Raw genomic sequence first — 22,223 nt, 5'->3', positions numbered from 1 at the left:
TTTCTTTGTTTTCCAAGACTTGCATGACATGTGTTACTTCATTTAGAGAAAATATTAACATGCAAAAGCCAGTTTTAAAGGTTTGGCTCCTCCACTTCTTGAGTAAGTGAAATGTATGTGGAGCAGGGACCAACAAACCAATTCACTGAAGGCCATTTACTGAGAACTGGTGCAAGTCCTGCGGCTGACTCTCAGTCTTTAATTTGCTCAGCCGATAGCAGCATCTAAAACACTCAACAGTTCCTCACCCTGGAATACAATGAGTGGAAGGCAGGCCTTCCAGGACTCCTGATTCTCCTGTCCCCCTGTCCCCAGCTGGCCTTGCCTCACGCCCCTCACCTTCCAGCCTCTTCACTGGTGCGTTCTCAGACCTTTCCTCGGCCCACCTTCATTCCCGAGGGAACCTCTGTTAGTTCCACAGCTGCAATATCATAGCTATGTTGACAGTTCCCAAACTTACATTTCTAGGCCCCAGAACTTCAGACTCATATCCAATTCCTTTCTTGACATGTCATTTAATTGTCTAACAGGCCCTACTAGTGTGGCCTGAATTGCACCCTCCCCACGTCATTTGCTGAAGCCCTAACCCCCAATGTGAGTGTATTTGGAAATAGCCTGTGAGGAGGTGATAAAAGTTAAATTAGGTAAGAAGGGTGGGGCCCTAATCCAACAAAGCTGACGCCCTTATGTGAAAAGAAAGGGACAGCAGAGAGCTTGCTCTTTCCCCAACTCCTACATGAGGATAGTGAGGAGGTCAGAAGTCATCTGTAGCCGGGAAGAGAGCAAGACCTTGAACATGTACTTCCAGTCCCTAGAACTTTGAGAAAATAAACTTCTGTTGTTTAAATCACACAGTCTGTGGTATTTTGTTATTAGACTGGAGGACACCAATACAGCTACTCACGTTCAATTATGTCTGCCCTTCAAATTTGTACCTTTCCTAAGGTACATCATTTTTGCAGTTTCTCAGGCCAAAAATCTTATCCTTTACTCCTCTCTCTCACTTTCTATATCTAGTCAGCCAGCAAATCCAGCTCTGTCTTCAAAATGTATTCAGAAAGGAACTACTCCCTGTTCATGGTAAAGCCAGTGATTTCTTTTAAAATCAACTTTAAAAAATGTTCAATTACAGTTGGCACTCAGTATATTAGTTTCAGGTGTGCAGCATACTGGTTAGACACAAATTATGAAGTGATCCCCCCATCAGGCTTGCACCCACTGACACCACATATAGTTATTACACTATTATTCACTACATTCATTATGGTGTACTTCACACCCTCATGAATCTGAAACTGCCGATCTGCACTTCCTAATCCCCGCACCATTTTCACCCAGTCCTCAGCCACTCTCCCCTCTGACAACCATCAATTTGTTCTGTGTGTCTCTGAATTTGTTTCTGGTTTTGAAAATTTATCTTTATTGTTGAAAGTATTACAGATATCCCCCCCCCACTGGCCCCCTCCACCCCATACCTACCCCACCCCCGGCCTTCACCACACAATATTGTCTGTGTCCATGGTATGCATGTAATTTCTTTAGTTAATCTCTCCCCACCCACCCTTTCCCTTTGAGATTCCTCAGGCTGTTCCATGCTTCTATGTCTCTAGATCTATTTTGTTCATCAGTTTATTTTGTTCACTGAATTCCACATATAAGTGAGATCATGTAATACTTGCCTTTCTTGACTTATTTTGCTTAGCATAATACTCTCTAGGTCCCTCCATGCTGTCTCAAAGGGTAAGAGATCATACTTTTTTACAGCTGCATAGTATTCCATGGGGTAAATGTACCACAGCTTTTTATCCACTCATCTACTGATGGGCACTTGGGCTGTTTCTAAATCTTAGCTATTGTAAATTGTGCTGCTAGGAACATCGGGGTGCATAGATTCTTTCTGATGAATGTTTCAGGATTCTTAGGATATATTCCTAGAAGTGGGATCACTTAGTCAAATGGCAGCTCCATTTTTAGTTTTTGATGAAACTCCACACTGTTTTCCACAGTGGCTGCCCCAGTCTGCATTCCCACCAGCAGTGCACCAGGTTCCCCTGTCCCCACACCCTCACCAGCACATGTCGTTTGTTGATTTGTTGATGGTAGCCATTCTGACAGGTGTGAGGTGACACCTCACTGTGGTTTTAATTTGCATCTCTGATGATTAGAGACTTTGAGCATTTTTTCATGTCTCTTGGCCAACTATATGTCCAGTTTGGAGAAGTGTCTATTCAGGTCCTCTGTCCATTTTTTAATTGGGTTGTTTGCCTTCCTTTTGTTAGGTTGTATGAGTTTCTTATATATTTTGGATATTAACTCTTTATCAGATATGTCATTGGCAAATACGTTCTCCCATATAGCGGGCTCCCTTTTCGTTTTCGTTGATTTCTTTTGCTATACAGAAGCTTTTTATTTTGATGTAGTCCCATTTGTTTGTTTTCTTGTTACTCTTGCCCTAGGAGATGTATCGGCAAATATACTGTTATGAGAGATGTCTGAGATTTTGCTGCCTATGGTTTCTTCTAGGGTTTTTATAGTTTTACTATTTACATTTAAGTCTTTTATCCATTTTGAGTTTATTCTTATGCATGGTGCAAGTTGGTGGTCTACTTTAATCTTTTTGCATGTACCTGCCCAATTTTCCCAGCACCATTTATTGAAGAGACTGTCTTTACTCCATTGTATGCCCTTACCTCCTTTGTCAAATATTGAGCATAATGGCTTGGGTCAATTTCTATGTTCTCTGTTCTGTTCCACTGATCTATGTCTGTTCTTGTGCCAGTACCAAGTTGTTTTGATTACAGTGGCTTTGTAATATCACTTGATACCTGGTATTGTGATCCCTCCAACTTTGTTCTTCTTTCTCAAGATTGCTGTGGCCATTCTGGGTCTTTTTTAGTTCCATACACATTTTTGGAATGTTTTTTCTAGGTCTGTGAAATATGCTGTTGGTAATTTAATAGGGATTGCATTGCATTTATAGACTGCTTTGGGTAGTATGGACAATTTAATGGATGTTAATTCTTCCAACCTATGAACACGGTATATTCTTCCACTTGTTTATATCTTCCTCTACCTCTTTGCAGTGTCCTATAGTTTTCTGAGTACAGGACTTTTACTTCCTTGGTTAAGTTTCTTCCTAAGTATCTTAATTTTTTGTTGCAATGGTAAATGATACTGATTTTTTAGTTTCTTTCTGAGAATTCATTATTGGTGTATAAAAATGCCATCTATTTTGGGGTGTTAATTTTGTATCTTGCTACCTTGCTGAATTCATTTATTAAATCTAGTAGCTTTTTGGTGGAGTCTTTAGGATTTTCTATGTACAATATCATGTCATTTGCAAATAATTATAATTTTCCTTCCTCCTTTCCAATTTGGATACCTTTTATGTTTTCTTCCCGTCTAATGGCTATGGCGAGCACTTCCAGTACTATGTTGAATAAGAGGGTGAAAGTGGACACCCCTGTCTTGTTCCTGTTCTTAGGGGAAATGGTTTTAGTTTTTGTCCACTGAGTATGATGTTGGCTGTAGGTCTGTCATATTTGGCCTTTATTATGTTGAGGTGTGATCCCTCTATTCCCATTTTGCTGAGAGTTTTTATCTAAAACGGCTGTTGGATTTTGTCAAATGCTTTTCCTGCATCAATTGACATGATCATGTGATTCTTGTCTTTCAATTTATGTGATGCATCACATGTATTGTTTGTTTTTTGGATTCCACATATAAGTAAAATCACATGGTATCTGTTTTTCTCTGACTTATTTCACTTAGCATATCGTTAGGTCCATCCATATTATCATAAACGGTAAGATGTCATTATTTTTGTGAGTAATATTTCATTGTGTACTTGTACCACATCTTTATCCGTCTTTTGATTAAAGCATTTAGTACATTTACACTCGACATAATTATTGATAGGTATGTAGTTATTGCCATTTTATTGTTTTCTGATTATCTGTAGGAGTTTGTAATCAGATCACCCTGTGAACTTCCTTTTCCTCACTGGACTTGTCAGATTCATTACAGAGCGCCATTTTGGTCCATACTCTGAACTGCCAAACCTGTTGTGGACCTTGAGAAAGAAGATACCTACTAGACAGGGCTTCTGGCGATCAACTGAGCTCAATTTAATAAAACAAAACACTAAGAACCGAGCAGTCATTTCTACACAGGGGCTTCTCCCGCAGGCCCCGCTTCAGGGGAAGCCCGCGCTGAGGCCCCGCCCCCGCCCCGCCGCGGGCCGCCGCGTCCTGGGCGCCCGGAGTCCAGCTTCACCCAGCGGGGCTGGGCCTCCCGACGCGCGGGGCAGCGCCTCCGGGCGGTCACACGGAGGACTTGGGGCTGTCCGGGGACGACGGCCGGGCGGGCCGGAAAGCGGATTCGCCTCGTGAAAGCGCCGGGCTCGGCAGGCGCGCCCTTCCCCCGGGCGCGGAGGCTGTCTCCCCCGCAGCTCAGGCTGCAGACGGCCACGGAGCCCGCAGAGCCCGCCCCGCAGAGCCCGCCCCGCAGCGCCCGCCCCGCAGCCCCCGCCCCGCAGCGCCCGCCCCGCAGCCCCGCCCGGCCGCAGCTGCGCTGTTCGGCGCCGTTTCCTTTCCCGCGGCCCCCGCGCTGCGGGCTGGGCGCGCCCCTCCTCCCCCGCTCACGCGGGACGGGCGCGCCGTCTTCAGCTCCTCCGCCCAGTGGCCCCACCTGGGAGGCGGCTCCCGGGGCCGCCGCGCCGGCCGGCCGCTGGGCCCCGCTCGACTGCGCCGCCCCGGCTCCCCCTGCACCAGAGCGCCGGCCACCCGCCCGCACCCCGGCGCTCAGGCGGCGCGGAGGCACCGCCGGAAGACGGGACGAGGCCCCCTCCCCGCGGCCCTGCGGCGGGACTTCCTGTGCAGTCGCCGAAAGCTTCCGGGGTGAACCGGAAGTGCCGCGAGCAGCCGGCGGGAGGCCGCGCGAGTCTCTGTCTGTGCGCCATGGGCAAGCGGGACCGGGCTGACCGCGGTGCGCGAGCGGCCGGCGGGGCGGTCGAACCCGGGCCCGGCGGGGGCGGTCCTGGGCGGGTGGGCAGAGCCCGGGGGCGCCGCCGCGGACCCCTCGCCGCGCCCCCCTCGCGGCGGGAGCGCGCGGGCCGCGGGGCCGGGCGGGCGGGGGGCGCTCGGGCCGGCTCACGGCTGTGCTCGCCCTGCAGACAAGAAGAAGGCCAAGAAGCGGCACTGCGAGGACGATGAGGAGGAGGAGGACGACGGCCCCGGGGGCGACCCGCAGGAGGCGGTGCCCTCGGCCGCGGGGAAGCAGGTGGACGAGGCCAGCGCGAGGCTGGACGAGTACGGCGCCAAGGACTACCGGCCGCAGATGCCGCTGAAGGACGACCACCTCTCGCGGCCGCTCTGGGTGGTGAGCGCGCTCGGGCGGGGCGGCCGGGGCCGGGGCCGCGGCGGGGGGCGGCCGGGGGCGGGGGCGGCCGGGGGCGGGGGCGGCCGGGGGCGGGGGCGGCCGGGGGCGGGGGCGGCCGGGGGCGGAGCCGCGGCGGGGGCGGCCGGGGGCGGGGGCGGCCGGGGGCGGGGGCGGCCGGGGCCGGAGCCGCGGCGGGGGGCAGCCGGGGGCGGGGGCGGCCGGGGGCGGGGGCGGCCGGGGCCGGAGCGCCCGTGCCCGCTGGACCGGGCTTCCTTCATCTCTAAGCCCTCCTGTCGCCCCGCTTTGCAGCTCTACCACAGATTCGGGAATACTTTTATCTACCGAATAAATGATGTTTGCTAGTGACATTTTAATTCCTCACTTGTAAAAGTTAATGGAAAACATATTTGCTAGGCGGCTTTTTTGCTCAAGGTGAAGTAATGTTGTATTTTTGGATTCTCGCCAAAAGGTAACTTGAGAGTAGCTAGTAAGGTGAGTTTTCCTGTGAAGAATAATAGGAGGCAGCTACTATTTTGTAAACTCTTCTGTTCTCGCCACTCCTTGTATCTGATCAAAGGCCCACAGTTGTCTGGAGTGCTGACAAAAATATCCCTGGTGTTGGTAGGTTAAAGATCACTTTTTGGACCGCTTATCTTTTATAGATAATGATACGGAAAAGAGTCTAATAGTCTTTGAAACTCATTAGTTTTCTTGTCTGTGTCCTGTTGGTGTTTCTCAGGCTCCTGATGGCCACATTTTCTTAGAAGCCTTCTCTCCAGTTTACAAGTATGCTCAAGACTTCCTGGTGGCTATTGCGGAGCCAGTGTGCCGACCAACCCACGTGCACGAGTACAAGCTGACTGCCTACTCCTTGTATGCAGCTGTCAGTGTTGGGCTGCAAACCAGTGATATCACTGAGTACCTCAGGAAGCTTAGCAAGACGGGAGTCCCCGATGGAATTACTCAGTTCATTAAGGCAAGTGGGGGCAAAGGCTGGCACTTTGCCCTCCTTCATGTAGTAATAGTGGGGACAGGTGCGACATATTGTTACTGTGGCAACAATCAAGAAAATGCCATTCAGCCCTTGCCAGGTGGCTCAGTTTGTTGAGCATTGTTCCATGTACCAAAAGGTTGTGGGTTCGATTCCCAGTCAGGGCACATACCTAGGCTGCAGATTTGATCTCTGGTTGGGGTGCATGTGGGAGGCAACCAGTGGATGTTTCTCGCTTGCTTGCTCACTCGCTCTCGCTCTGTTTCTCTCTCTTTCTTCCTCTCGTCCCCTCTTTCTAAAATCAATAAAACCATAGCCTCAGGTGAGGATTAAAAAAGAAAAGAAAGAATGTTACTCAGATCTAGTGTGGGGAGCAAAACAACTGATTACTCCAGCAACTACTCCTTTGGGGCCAGCATGTGTTCTTGCTGAGGCCACACTTCCCACGAGTGGGTATGCATACTGGCCAGGGTTATTTAGGAATGCAGCCCAAAGTTAGTGGTGTATGGACTGAATTGTGCACCCTCCAAAATTAATATCTTGAAGCCCTAACCACTAATGCGGTGTATTTGGAGTAAGGAAGTAATTAAGGTTAAATGAGGTCATAAGAGTGTCCTTATAAGAAGAGACATCAGAAGACTTGTGTGCTCTCTTTCTCTCTCTTTGCATGTACACAAGGAGAGGTTATGTAAGCACACAGCAAGAAAGTAGCCCTCTGCTATCCAGAAGAACATTCACTAGAAACGGAGTCACTGGCCCTTTTACTGTGGACTTCTAGAAATAAGTTTCTGTTGTTAAACCACCCAGTCTATGTTGTTCTACGTAACAGCTCACGTAGTCTAATACAGATGGGAACCTCCATCTAAGGTTGAATATCTGCACCAGACAATAGTCAACAAATTTTATTAGGGAAGTTGAAAAGGAACACAAATGGTGAAGTGGGTAGAGTTCCATGTGAAGGGTAGCTGAACATGCTTGGGTTTGTTCTGTGAGATATGTGAATGCCTTTCAGGAGAGATGGACAGTGGCTTTTGTTGCCCTCTGCTGATCTAAAGGAAGTTGGGTTCAGAGCCTAATCTGAGTGACAGAAGAGGAGTGCTGTAGGCCTCCAGTACAGTAATGCATCCGAGCTCCGAGAAGCTGGCAGGGACCCTGGGGAGAGTTCTCTTCTTGAATGATATGGAAGGCTGCCCAGGGAAAAGGGCTTGCACCTTGCTGGAATGAGCCCACATTAGCACCCTGCTGTACTAAGTCTTGGCTGGGAGCTGCCTGCAGGAATGTGGGTATTGGCAGAGTGCAGTGGTGGATCCAGAAGGGCAGCAGTGGAGGCAGGAGCAGCCCTGGGTTTGGGGTGGCTTTTCGTGGGCACCACATGGCCTCTGCTGCATTCCACCGTGGAGACTGCTGGGAACCTGGGAGGATGTGTGTTGTAGTCTCTGCCATAAGAGGCTTACATGTTAGTTGGGGGAATAGGGACATTGGTGAGGAGGCTAGGAGGCTTTGCATTTAATTTACACAGCAGACAATTACCGAGCACACTCACTGGCCAGCTTTGTGCTGGGAGCTGGAGTAATACTGATTTGGCAGGATGGACCTATGGATTAGAATGGGGCCCGTGGGAATGGAGAAGAAAGGGAAATAAAGGTTTTAAGCCATGTTCTATTACGCGATATGCATAAAAATTAGCCAGTCGAGAGGAAGGTTTTGCTTTCAAAAAGAAGAGGCTAATAGGAAAAGCTCGATTGAGGCAGCTCTGACCTGTTAGGGTTGCCATTGAGTTTTTCTGCACTAACAGGAGTTCTTCCCCTCAGTGGTAGGTGGTAGGACAAGCCCCATAGTGGATGTGTCTGAGTGCGCTGCATGCTGCTAACTTTGCCTGTTTGGTTTTCACTTCTTGCAGTTGTGTACTGTCAGTTATGGGAAAGTCAAGTTGGTCCTGAAGCACAACAGGTAAGGGATTCTGTGACTGATATGTCGAAGGCACTTCCACTAGCTACCACGTTCCCCCAAGCAGTGGAGGCAGGGCTGAGATACCAGCTTATTTATCTTCAAAGTATGGTTTTGCCCACAACCCTCATATGTTATATCATAGCCAGTAGCTCACAGCTCAGATTTGCAGAGGGTCATGGGGCAGTGAGGAAGTGGAGAGAGGCATCAGGCCACTGTCTCCAGACTGTAATTGTGCAGTAGAACCTTCTGAAAGGGGTGTGCTGGTCAGTGTGCACATGCTTCCTCGTAGGTACTTTGTTGAGAGCTCCCACCCCGATGTTATCCAGCATCTTCTCCAGGACCCAGTGATTCGGGAGTGCCGCCTGAGGAGCTCTGAGGGGGAGGTGACTGAGCTCATCACAGAGACCTTCACAAGCAGATCTGCTGTGCGTGAGCGTTTGGTTCCCCTGGGGCTGGGGCATTAGGATTGCAGCTCTCATGCTTCTAGTTCAGCATTTGCAACCCAGTGACCATGCAATTTTTTTTCAGCTTTAGGTCTTGCTTGGTAACATTGGGGTTAAATGTTGCAGGCAAATGTGGACCCTGTCTTTCTCTTACAGATTGCGAAGACTGCTGAGGGCAGTGGTGGGCCCTCCACCTCCCGGGTGGCAGATCCGCAGGGTAAATCTGACATCCCCACGGACCTGTTTGACTTTTATGAGCAGATGGACAGAGATGAAGAGGAGGAAGAGGAGACACAGACAGTGTCTTTTGAAGTCAAGCAGGTTAGCGACGAGCCCCCCCTGGCTCCTCCTCTCGGTGGTGTCCTCGGCTAGCCCGGCCCTGCACGGACTCTTTCTGTAGTCTGAGAGAGGAGGAATGCCCACCTCCTCCCTGCTGTCTGGGCTGCAGTGTCCACCCTCCTACTGGAGTTCGGTCTGCATGTCCCACTCCTCAGGCTGTGGTCAGCTTCACAGAGGAGTGGCGCAGAGGGGCGTTTCTGGTGGCTGGTTGGATTCATTTTGTCTGTCCTTCATTTGGGTTCCTTTTCCATGTTTTAGCCAAGCTGTTACTAAGCAAGATCTGAAGTTGCAAGAGTCTAGATAAACTGCTGTTCTTTTGACCACAAGGCCCTTAGGGTATGTGCTCCTCATGCACACACTTTGGAGTAAGGCTCTAAGTGCTTCATGTGCTCACTCCCCAGGAGATGATCGAGGAGCTTCAGAAACGCTGCATCCACCTCGAGTACCCGCTCTTGGCGGAATATGACTTCCGGAACGACTCTGTTAACCCTGACATCAACATTGACCTGAAGCCCACAGCTGTCCTTAGGCCGTATCAGGAGAAGAGCCTGCGGAAGATGTTTGGGAATGGGCGTGCACGTTCAGGGGTCATTGTGCTTCCTTGTGGTGAGTGGTACTAAATAGGAATATGCCCAGGCTGCCTCCCACTCCCTGTGTGCCTCTCTCTAAGTCACCCTTGGCCAGGGTACAGCCACAGTCAGGTGACTCCCTGATTTAGGACTCGACAGGTATTGGAGTGCTGCTGTGCACAGGGCCCTGGCCTCCACACGGGATGTAGTGGTGTGGAGACAGCACTCCTGATCTAGGGAGGTGGAGACAGGTGGTAAACAAGTCGCCTGTGCAGTGTTTGAATTTCAGGCAGTGTGGGGAAATAGCATTGTGAGGGTTGAGAGTGATGTGTGTGGGGGGGGGTCTTATTTTACTGGCTGGGGCTGGGTTCTTGTTCTTGCAGTTAGTTTGTGAGGTCTGTCTGTGTGGAGGCTCCCCAGCACAGAAACTGGGTTTGTTCCCGACCACTTGTTAAGGTGTGCACATCACAAGGGGCAGTGGCAGCCCCCTTGACTCCTGTCAGGTGTCGTTTGTCCCGAGTCATGCTAGCTCCTGGCTTCCTTCATGGCTAGCAATCACAACAGACTCACCCAGGGGAGGGACCTGTGCTTTCAGCTTGTCCTTTTTTTAAAGCTCCATGAGTTATTTGATGCCCATTCTTGGTAAAGAAGAATTGCTGTTTAAAGAAATAGCTTGATTTTTGTCTTGATCTTCAGATGGTAGACGGTAGTAAACGTGGAAGCTCCTGGATTTTCCCGTTCTCTGTCTTGACCAGCAGTGTCCATACTTGCTGCATTCCTGACTAGGCCCAGTTTGTTGTGTAGTCACAACAGCTCTTTTACTGCGTTCTCCTTGGAGGACATGTGCTGGGCACACTACCCTAGCAGCACTGCTTCCCCATGGCTTCGGGCAAGTTATGCCCTGGCTTTCTTTAGTTTTACTATGTTTAAAATGGCAATAATAGTGTCTCTTATCTCTGGTTTGTTTTGAGATTTCCTCATTTAAACAAGATATACGTAAAATGCTACAACAGGCACTGGCACTTGTTTTTACTTCTTACATTTCTGTGTAAACTAGGTATGTCTCCTTTTTATAAAGAAGAAAACAGAGGCTCCAGAGCAGTAAGTGCCTCACAATGTCAACTGTGAAGATCAGTAAAAATCATTTGCTTAGATTTTTGTGCTCTTGCGTCTGTCTCTGTCCTTCATTTCAGCCTGGTCTTGGGTTCCTTGTAGGTGCTGGGAAGTCCCTGGTTGGTGTGACAGCTGCCTGCACTGTCAGAAAGCGCTGCCTGGTGCTGGGCAATTCAGCTGTGTCTGTGGAGCAGTGGAAAGCCCAGTTCAAGATGTGGTCCACCATTGACGACAGCCAGATCTGCCGCTTTACCTCTGATGCCAAGGACAAGCCCATAGGCTGCTCCATTGCCATTAGCACCTACTCCATGCTGGGCCACACCACCAAAAGGTCCTGGGAGGCCGAGCGCGTCATGGAGTGGCTCAGAACTCAGGAGTGGGGCCTCATGATCCTGGATGAAGTCCACACCATACCAGGTAAGCAGGATGAGAGCTGGGCTGCCCACTCATTGCATGGATAGAAGTGGATTTCCAGCTGTGGGGTTGAGGGCGGGACTTACTGGGTAAAGCTTTAAATAAGTCATAAGCATGTGGGGGTGAAGGTGGGTGGATGGTGTCACACTCACAGCGACCTGAGTCGCTGGTCCAGAGGGTCCTTCAGAAAACGATACTCTTTCTTTTTCCATCTTACTGGTGCAGCTCAGCTTACCCTTAACCTGTATTTCCTATGGTCCTGCAAAAATGACTAGGAGCACTGAAAATCCTTGCAGTAGTGTTGTTTGGTCTGTTTGAAGACTGAAGTATTGTCCTTAATATGTTAGAGAAGCCCTATGTCTAGCATCGCAGGCAATCTGTTTTTAAGAACAGCTCTATTGATAGGATTTATATATCATAAAACCCTCTCATTATAAGTGTACAACTCAAGGTTTTTAGTAAATTTATGGAGTTGTGCAGCCATCACCGTGCTCCAGGTTTTGAACTCCTTCCTCATGCTCATCTGTAGCCAGTGTGGTCACTCAGCCCCACAGCCACTCATCTGCTTTCTGTCTCGGTGGCCTTGTCTTTCCTGGAAACATGAACAGAATCATCTGTCTCTTCCTGTGTCTTGCTTCCTTCACTAGGCTCAGTGGTCCATCCACATTGTAACATGTATTGATGGTGTGTCCTTTTATTGTTGAGTAGTATTCCAGGCAAACCTCTCTTTTTTAAAAAAAAATAAAATGTTTTCATTGATTTTTAGAGAAGAAAGGAGAGGGAGAAAGAGAGAGAAACATCAACAAGAGAGAAACATCATTTGGCTGCCTCCTGCATGCCTCCTGCTGGGGATTGAGAGCCAGCAACCTGGGCATGTGTCCTGACCAGGAATCCAACCAGTGACCTCTTGGTTCCTGGCTCCACACTCAACCACTGAGCAACATTGGCTGGGCCAGGCTAACCACTCTTGATAAAACAAATTAAGAGGAACTTGATAAATTTCATAGAGTATGATTAATGAAATGATATCAGGCATTTTCACATGGAGTATTCAAAATATTGTCAAAATTGCTCTAATGTCTGCTTTTTTCCTATATAGCGAGAATTCCTCAAGCACCTCTGGGTGCCTGATGATACCTAGATATTCACAGGAAGCCAGGTAGAGATCAGGGGTCTCTCAGGTAGAAGGAACAGGGGGCCAGTCCTGAGGCAGGAAGGTACTTGGCGTGGCCTGACAATAGCATGGTGGCCCTGTGACTAGAGGGGAATAGAGGAGAGCAGTCAAGTTGAGGTCGGAGAGGGGTGGGCAGGGTTGGGCCTCACGGGTCACAGTAAGGCTTATCCTCTTGAGTGGGTGGGAAGCCATTGGAGGGATTTGAGCAAAGGTGGCGTGATCTGACCAAGGCTAGGAAAGTGCCCCCCTAGCTGCTGTGCTGACAGTAGACTGAAGGAAGCAAGAATAGAAGTGGCTAATGGGTTAGGTTGTGGGATCCCAACGAGAGGCTTGACCCAGTCAGAATAAAGCTGATCTAATCTGGGTATGTTGTGAAGGTTAGGCTGACAGGCTAGATGTGGGAGCTGAGAGGAAGAGGAGTTGAGGCTGACTGTCAAGTCTGACTTGAACACTTGGAAGGATAGAGTGGACATTAATTGAGATGGGAAACTATAGAGGGAGCAGATGTCAGAGAGTGCGGATCAGGAGCTAGGCTTGAGATGTGTTAATTTGATTGCCTGTTAGACATTCAGGCAATGGTAAAAACATTAGAAAATAGAAAGTATGAATAGATGTTTCACCAAAGAGAATGTACAGATGCCCATAAGCATTTGAAAAGAAGTTCAGCATAATTAGCTCTCAGGGAAACACATACTAAAAGCACAGTGAGACACCACTGCACACCTATTAGAGTGGCTAAAATAAAAAACTCAAATACCCAGTACTGACAGCACAGAGCAGCTGCTGCTGCCACAGGTCCCCAGAGGGAGTGCAGAACGTGCAGCCACTGTGGAGAAACCTGGTATATTAGGAAGTTACTGTGTGGCTCAGCAGTGCCACCCTTGAGTGCCCCTCCTGGAGAAATGAAAGTGTAGGTTCATATAACACCTGTGTGTGGATGTTTATTCTAGCTCCAGTCCTGATATTCAGAACCTAGCAACAGTGACACGCCCACCTGTGAGCGATCTGAGAGGCAGACTCGTGCGTCTGTCCCGGACACTCCACTAGTGAAAAGGGACACTGTTGCTGCATGTGACACCCCGGCCGGATCACAGGCAGCCTGCTGAGCAGCTTGTCTCAGAGGTTCCACAGTGTGTGATGCCTTTGCTGGGACATCCTTGAAACCAAACTCTGTGACGAGGACAGATCAGTCATTGTGCCAGGGTGGGGTAGGAGAGGGTGTGACTTAGAGGGAGGGCACAAGGGGGCGTCTTTAGGTGATGGATTAATCTGTATCCTGATTATGGTGGTGGGTACACAAATCTATACATGTGTTAAAATTTTTAGAACTGATCTCCCCCCCGAGAATGGTCAGTTTTACTATATGATTACTTAAAAACTAACTGGATAGAACGAATTTGGAAGAGGGTGGGTATTTGGTCTGATTGGACCAAATTGATGATATAATCATATCACTTGAGGCTTAGGAAGGCTCAAGGCTTTTCTGCCTGAGAATATATTCAGTATGTTGCTGTCCTTCTGTAACATGTGTCCCAGGTTCCAGAGTGGGGCAGCCAGGCTCGGCATTGGCTCTGGAGCAGTGTGCCCACAGTTCACTCTTGCCTGTGTGTCTGTCTCTCTGGTGCTTCTCTGCATCCCCTTGTCTCTGGTTGGGTAGAAGAGTGAAACCAAACATCTCCAAAGAGTTTCGAGGTCAGGTTGACATCATAGTAGAGAGCAAATGTTAAATAAGGGAATTCTAGCAAATCAGCATAAGTTTCTTGACTGTTAAACATTTACCACGTTGGAGTAGGTAGAATGATAAATCTTTGAGAGTTATCTCAAAAAGTAAAAATTGCTGTGTTTTGTTTTATTTTTGCTTTTTGTTGATTTTCTTTTTTTTAAAAAAAATTTTTCTTTGTTGAAAGTATTACAGATGTCCCCTTTTTTTTCTCGCCATTGAATCCGCCCTATCCCCAGGCCTTCCCCATACTATTTTTTGTGTCCATGGGTTATGCATTTATGCATATAAGTTCTTTGATTAATCTCTCCCCACCCACTCCTTCATCCCTGCCTTCCCTCTGAGATCCCTCAGTCTGTTCCATGCTTCTATGTCTCTGGATCTATTTTGTTCATCAGTTTATTTTGTTCATTAGATTCCACATACGAGTGAGATCCTGTTACACTTGTCTTTCTCTGACTGGCTTATTTTGCTTAGCATAATACTCTCCAGTTCCCTCCATGCTGTCCCAAAGGGTAATAGATCCTTGTTTTTTTACAGCTGCATAGTATTCCATGGTGTTAATGTCACACAGCTTTTTTATCCACTCATCTACTGATGGGCACTTGGGCAGTTTCCAGGTCTTAGTTATTGTAAAATGCCCTGCTATGAACATAGGGGTGCATAAATTCTTTCTGATTGGTATATCGGGTTTCTTAGGATATATTCCTAGAAATGGGATTACAGGGCCAAATCGCAGTTTCATATTTAATTTTTTGAGGAAACTCCATACTGTTTTCCATGGTGGCTGCACCAGTCTGCATTCCCATCAGCAGTGTACCCCAGGGTTCCCTTTTCTCCACACCCTCACCAGCATTGTCATTTGTTGATTTGTCGATGGTAGCCATTCTGACAGGTCTCTCTATTTCTACTTATTACAGCAGTCCCTTTAACGTTTCTCGCAGTGCTGGTTTGATGGTGATAAACTTCTTTAGCCTGTTTTTGTCTAGGAAGCTCTTTATCTCACCATCTATTTTGAATGATAGCCTTGCTGGATAGAGTAGTCTTGGTTTCAGATCCTTCTTTTGCATTACCTTGAATACTTCATGCCATTCCCTTCTGGCTTGTAGAGTTTCTAATGAGAAGTCAACTGACAGCCTTGTGGGAGCTCCTTTGTAAGTAACAGATTGCTTTTCTCTTGCTGCCTTTAATATTCTCTCTTTGTCTTGAATTTTTGGCATTTTAATTATGATGTGTCTGGTCGTGGGTTTCTTTGGATTTTTCTTGCTTGGGACTCTTTGTGCCTTCTGAACTTGTGTGACTTTTTCCTTGACCAGGTTAGGGAAGTTTCCTGCCATTATTTCTTGAAACAAATTCTCTATCCCTTGCTTACTTTCTTCCCCTTCTGGTACTCTGGTAATGTGAATATTGGTACATTCATGTTATCCCACAACTCCATTAAACCGTCCTTCTGTTTTTTAATTGTGTTTTCATTTTGGATCTCTGATTGAGTGATTTTTTCTACCGTCTTCTAATTCACTGATCCGATCCTTAGCGTCCTCCAATCCGCTCTTTATTCCTTCTAGTGTATTATTTGTGCTGTGTCATCTTTCATGGTTTCCATTTTGTTTTTCATGCTGTTGAGCATCCTTGCAACCTGTATTCTAAATTCTATATTTGATAGATTGCTTATCTCAATTTCATTTAGCTCTTTTTCTGGAAACTTCTCTTGTTCTTACACTTGGGGCTTTTTTGTCTCCCCATTTTGGCTTCTTTGGGTTTGTTTCTACATAGTAAGTAGATCTGCTAGAACTCTTGGGCTTTTTGGAGCATCTCTGGTGCAGGTCAGTGTCAGACAATTGTGGCTGTCCATGAGTACCCTGTTTGGAGCTATCAGCAACCCATGGTTTGTGGTTCCCTCTGCTCAGGGTGGGTGAGTTTGGACAGAACCAAAATGCACACTACAGTCTGTTTTTCTAAGGCCTGGGTCCAGAAGCAGATCAGGCAAAGACTCAAAGCTCCCAGAGCTCCGCCTCTCCTGCAGGCTGATTGATCTTAGTCTCTTAATGATTGTTGTGTTCTTTTACAGATCTTCCAAAAGGAGCCCCATGAGTTCATTATATTAATAAGACATTCTTGTATATATTAAGTGCTTACTGCATGGGTGGCCCTGTGCCAATTTCATTATTTTCATGAGTATTTCTTGAGAATCCTTCAAGGAGCAGGCACTGTGCTTGGACTGGAGATAGAGTGGGAGGGACCAACAATCAAAGAATCAACCAATAAATGTCAAATAACTCTGAGATAATGTGCAGTGAAACAGGCCACAGACAAAAAGTATGTCCCTTGACTCCATTTATATGAAATTCAAACACGAGGCAGAGTCCTCTGATAATGAAGCCAGAGCTGGTGCCCTTGAGTGAGAGGATTAATGTTGGCAGGATGGGCCAGAGGGCAGGCTTTGGGCGCTGCAATCACTGAGATCTTGACTGGGTGGCTCTGCATGTGTGCCTGTGTAAAATTTTATCAGGCCTTGCATGTCATTGCATGTGAGTTCCCCCCTGTGGCAGTGCTGTGGCTGTATGAGAATGTCCACAGCTATGTGACTCGCAGCAGATGCCCTGGGAAGGCTTGCTTTGGGCCCCATTGCCCAGGCAGGTCTAGCTCGAGCTTCCCTGAAACAGGTAATCCCTGGGTCATACCTTTGCTGCCTCTTGGGGCCCACATTAGCTTGGTATCTCCATTGCCATGGCAACCATGTCCTGATGTGGGGAACCTGTTCTGAGGTCCTTGCTACTCTCCTGAGCTGGCAGAGTTTTGGAGGTTAACCCTGACCTTGGTTTTTGTTTGTTTTCCATGTGTGTGTAATCCACGTTAGGCCGCAGTATGTGAAACTCTAAGACCTGGCTGTTTCCTTGGGGTTAAACAGCCTTCTTTTATTTCATATTATGTTTTTGGTTTATGTTTTGGTGCAGTCTGACCTCTCATTCCTAAGAGTGTTATTGATGGCCTTACCTTTATTTGTGGTAAGATGAGCATTTTAACTTGAATACAGTTGACCCTTTGTACAACGCGGGGGTTAGAGGCAGTGGTCCTTGTGAATCAAAAATCTGTATAGCCTGGCTGATGTGGCTCAGTGGTTGAGCTTCGACCCCTGCACCAGGAGGTCACAGGTGTGATTCCTGGTCAGGGTACATGCCCGGGTTGTGGGCTCAATCCCCAGTAGGGGGTATGCAGGAGGCAGGCAGCCCATCAGTGTTTCTCTTTCATCATTGATGTTTCTGTCTCTCTCTCCCTCTCCCATCCTCTCTGAAGTCAATAAAAACATATTAAAAACAAAATTAAAAAAAACAAAAAAATCACAAATGGTGAATTGCTCCCTTGGTGGGGGAAAAAAAAAATTAAATAAAAATAGATGCTCCCAGGTCATTGTTTCTAAAAAAAAAACAAAACCAAAAAAAAACCTCTCTGTAACTTAAGTTGGTCCTCTGCATACGCGGATTCCCCACCTCAAATCAAAAGTACTGTTGACTCTTATGGACACATACAATTTAAACTTGTGTTGTTCAAGGGTCAACTATTAGAATTTTAAAAAGGTGAACCTATGGAAACCCATAAATTGGGTCTTTAAAAATCTCACACCCTTTTATGTGTTTTATTTAATTGGGTAAGTCAGAAAGAATTGCAACATTTAAAAGAATGGAAGACACAGGAAGTTGCTGTTTTACCAGCTAATTGGAGTAGGGAGAGTCCTGAGGCAGGTCAGGGTACCTGTAGTTCGTCGCCCCCTGTTCTCTCCTTGGTTTCTGGGAAGGTGATGGAAAGCCAAGCAGATCTGGCTCCTTTCGTTCCTCTGATCCCCAGGCACCCAACTACCTTCGTGGTAACCTTGGTGCAAGTCCCAGGGTGTCAGATCCCTTTGATAATTGGAGCTCAGTGGCATGTTAAGGGTTGTAACTCCCTTTTCAAATTGCCGCTGGTGCTTCTGCTTGACCGTCGTGTGGAAAATTCTGGACTTGCTAACATGGAGCTCCCTGTCGGCTTTTCCTTCTTGCTCTCCTGTCCATCCTTTTGAAGAGCTCTGGCAGTGTCAATTACACTGTGACCCAGAAACCCGTGCGAGTCCACCTAAGTCACAGGCCATTGTGAAGTCACAAGGCTGTATGTGGTACTTGAGCATTTACAAAAGTGACAGCGAACTGCCAATTGTTTCCCCAGCCAAGATGTTTCGACGGGTGCTCACCATTGTGCAGGCCCACTGCAAGCTGGGTTTGACCGCAACTCTCGTCCGGGAAGATGACAAAATTGTTGACTTAAATTTCCTGATTGGGCCCAAGCTCTATGAAGCTAATTGGATGGAACTGCAGAACAACGGCTACATCGCCAAAGTCCAGTGTGCTGAGGTAGCTGTTCCCTTCCTTGCACAGCCTCTGGGGAGAGGTGAATGGGTCAGGTAGATTCCTCTGGGAAGATACACAGGTCAGGACCTGAGCAAAGCGCTGCCACCTCATGCAGCCCTTCAGTCACCTGTGAGCTGTGTGGTGGGTCTGCCACTTCACAGACAGGGCACACGGGGCATGGTAAAGTGAGAGTGCTAATCCAGACTGGGAGGGACCCCCTTCACTGGGGTGGTCCTGCACCAGTAGTCGTCCAGGCCACCACTGATGCCAAAGCCTATTGGTATTGATGCCCCTAGAAGGCACCTGTGGCCTTGATCATTTTATTTCTAAGAATATGTTTTCCCAATATTATTCTGTCATGAATACCCGCACAGGTATATGTTAAAAATATATCTTGAAAGATAAGTCTTCTCAGAAGGAACAGTAACGAATTCTTTCTGGCACCTAAAAGTGACTGTCGCTCAATGGTTAGAGCAGAGTGGCCTTTGTCATGAAGGGTGGAAAGGGGCCTGCTGGGTAAAGGTGAGTGTGAGGACTGTGTGCAGGTAGACTTGCTCTGTTGAGAAGTTTCCTTTCCTTTAGTTGTGTCTTTGTAATAACCACCCATCTTATGAGACAGAGTTGCCAGAACCTTGGAGGCCCTGACCCTCTCCAGTTGCATCTCCCCTCCCCCTGCCTACGACAGAGGACCACTGTCTTAGGGCTATTTTACCTCCTATATGTAATCTCCTGAACATAGGTGGTTTCGTCTTACCTTTTAAAAAGTCTCTATATATCTAAAAATAGAAACAGGTTATTATACTTGAATGATTTCTGTCATTTGCTCTATTTTTATTCCTTGCGTAATGCATTATTTTTTGATGATGAATGTAGCTGTAGTTCACCCCTTGGAATTGCTCTGTAGTATCCATTATACAAATAAACTACAATTCCACATATAATGGAATATTATAGAGCCGTAAAAAAGAAAATTTTTTTCCAGTGTTGACAGACAGTTGAGTTGCTAAGTTTTTAAAGTTTTTGACAGCTTTGTCAAAGTTTAGTTTACATTCTGTAACATTGACCTGTTGTACGTAAATGCTGTGATTTATAGTTTCTGTGGTTTTAGTTAATGTAAAGAGCTCCGTAGTTATCCCCACAATCTAGTGTTAGGACATTTCCGTTCCCCCAAAGTTCCCTTGTGAACATTTGCAGTCAGTCACTGTCTACTCCCGCCCTAGCTAGCCACTGATTTCTTTACTGTTGCTATAAATTTGAGCTTATTTATGACAACATTGCTGTAAATGTTTTTGTGCTCATTTCCTGGGGCCCTTGTGTCAGAGTTTTCTAAAGCACTGGACTGTGACACTATAGTAGGTGATGACATCACTCTGGCAGGCCATGGTCAGGATAGAGAAGAATCTACCAGAATGTATAATATGTATTGAGGGTACATACTGTTTCGTAAAGTTGTGTTTGTGTGTGGGAATGTTTACTTTGTGAGGTAACAATCCAAGTTTGAAGGCAGTGCTCTGGCAGAGACACTGGCAGCGGCTCTGCCGGGCGGAAGGCCCTGGGCAGGGTCCCTGTCACACGAGGCAGACTGTTCCTGAGTGAGCGTATAGGCAGCACCGTCGAGGGCACGGGAGGTTGCTCCACCTCCTCCACTGACGCGATTGCTGTTGTGTCACAGGTGTGGTGCCCGATGTCACCTGAGTTTTATAGGGAGTATGTGGCTATCAAAACCAAGAAACGGATCTTGCTGTACACAATGAACCCCAACAAGTTCAGAGCTTGCCAGTTCCTGATCAAGTTTCATGAAAGGAGGAACGACAAGATTATTGTCTTTGCCGATAACGTGTTTGCCCTGAAGGAGTATGCCATTCGGCTGAACAAGTGAGTAGAAAAGTTGAAGGTCCCTCTTAAGCCAGTTTATCTTTCCTTTGTGAGAGTGCAGAGGCACCAGTTCTTTCTTGAAGCTTTCAGGAACTTCTAGGATCCAGAGGTCTGGTTCTGTGGCCCCAGTCCCAGGAACCAGGCAAGACAGAGGAGCAGGTAGTTGGAGTCAGAGGTTAGAGTGTATAGAAAAAGGAGCTTGGTCACTCTGAGCCCAGGGAACAGGCACTGAAGTCATGCAGCTTTGGAGCTGGGCTCCAAAGATGGGGCACATTGGGAGTTTCAGGCCGAGTGAGCACTGCGGGTTGTGATGAGGTTGGACTGTATGGGCCAGGGACCAGGGAGGCAAGGCAGACTGGGCCAGCATCCCAAGTACGGCCTGCCATTGAGAAAGCTTCTTAGGAAACACCAGAGTCCTCACGAACCTACAGCCCCACACACATGCCTGTGTTTAAGCCTGGCTGTTGTAAATGCCCTGTAAGGAGGAAGAGGACTGTGCTCCTGCGGCAGTGATGCAGGACGTTGCATGCTTGTGAGTGTAGCAGAAGGTAAGGCCCTTCTGCAGACAGGCCTCATTCTGTTTGAGGGGTGGTGTGCATGCAGACCAACTTCTGTTTAGCAAGTGCGGTTTAATCCTCACCTTAGCCATGCAAAGTCATTGCGTTGTTCCCGTTTATTATAGATGACTATGCTGAGACACAGAAAGATTAAGCTTCTTAAATATCTAAAATTGGCCCTGGCCAATTTGACTGAGTGGTTAGAGTGTTGGCCCGCAGACTGAAGCGTCCCAGGTTCGATTCCGGCTAAGGGCATGTACCTCTCTGTTGCAGGCTCAGTCCCAGTCGGGGTGCAGGCGGGTGGCAAACAATCGATGTGTCTCTCTCACATTGATGTTTCTCTCCCTCTCTCTCTCTCTCTCTGTTTCTGAAAAGCAATGGAAGAAATATCCTCTGGTTAGGATTAAAAAAAAAAAAAAAATCTAAACTTGTACCTTTTTTTAATTTAGAAAATATTTATTTTTAAATATATTTTTGTTGATTTCAGAGTGAGAAAAGGAAAGGGAGAGAGGGAGAGAGGGAGGGAGGGAGAGAGAGAAGCATCAGTGATGAGTCATTGATTGGCTGCCTCCCACATGCCCCTGCTGGGGATGGAGCCCGCAACCCGGGCATGTGCCCTGACCGGGAATTGAACCCTGATTGCCTGGATCCTAGGTCGATCTTCAACTGCTGAGCCATGCCCGGCCGAGCAGAAAAGATTTTACTTTTCATCAGGGTAACATAGATCGTTGTGAAAAACCGCAGCTCCTGTGTTGGTGTTCCCACCCACAATTCTTGTTCCCTAAAGGCAACCACTTCAGTTTTTTCCTCTATCTCCCTTCATGTTTCTGAGTAATAATTTATATAGCAATTTCTTGATTACTAACTGTAGAAGTTGCCTGTTAACTTCCTAATAAGGGAGTTTAGGATTTAGCACTCTTGCATAAACTGCCCCTGCCCCCATCCTCCCAGTATGTTTGGGGTTAAGTTAGTATTCAGCATTACATTATTTTGACTGTATATGTATTATTCAAGCCATCAGTGTCCTATGATTACATTATTTTTTGTAAAATTTGTATTTTCTGGAGTTAGTAATTACCTTGTCATTGATTTTGCTTGTTTTTTTAATACACTTAATTACTCCTCTTTAGACCCTTCCTGCAACCATAAACTCCCTCTCAGGAGGGTCAGACACTTCAGTTCTTTTCAAATTTCTTTCCCTTGGTGGGGTCCCTACCAGCATGTCATCTCTCCAGGCCTAGAGGTGCTGCTCGGTTCTCCTCTGGGGGCTTCCCTCTGACATTGTCCTGTTGTTCCCTGTGCCTCTTCCCTGTGTTGGAG

At 47.3% G+C, this 22,223-nt stretch overlaps 1 protein-coding gene across 1 annotated transcript in view; it reads left to right on the top strand.

Annotated features, from left to right (window-relative positions):
- Positions 1-4,778: 4,778 nt before the first annotated feature.
- The window catches only part of ERCC3 (ERCC excision repair 3, TFIIH core complex helicase subunit), a 31,093-nt gene continuing 13,648 nt past the window's right edge, over positions 4,779-22,223 (top strand). The window contains exons 1-10 of the mRNA XM_081141975.1: positions 4,779-4,986; positions 5,174-5,379; positions 6,119-6,355; positions 8,271-8,320; positions 8,610-8,745; positions 8,920-9,084; positions 9,504-9,708; positions 10,887-11,201; positions 18,290-18,474; positions 20,144-20,346. Coding sequence (XP_080998101.1) covers positions 4,959-4,986; positions 5,174-5,379; positions 6,119-6,355; positions 8,271-8,320; positions 8,610-8,745; positions 8,920-9,084; positions 9,504-9,708; positions 10,887-11,201; positions 18,290-18,474; positions 20,144-20,346 — 1,730 coding nt within the window. The 5' untranslated portion in view covers positions 4,779-4,958. The remainder of the gene's footprint in view (positions 4,987-5,173; positions 5,380-6,118; positions 6,356-8,270; positions 8,321-8,609; positions 8,746-8,919; positions 9,085-9,503; positions 9,709-10,886; positions 11,202-18,289; positions 18,475-20,143; positions 20,347-22,223) is intronic.

This window comes from Miniopterus schreibersii (genome assembly GCF_964146895.1).
Source record: "Miniopterus schreibersii genome assembly, chromosome: 7".
NCBI classification, from domain to species: Eukaryota; Metazoa; Chordata; class Mammalia; order Chiroptera; family Miniopteridae; genus Miniopterus; species Miniopterus schreibersii.
This window is presented reverse-complemented; position numbering and strand designations above follow the sequence as displayed.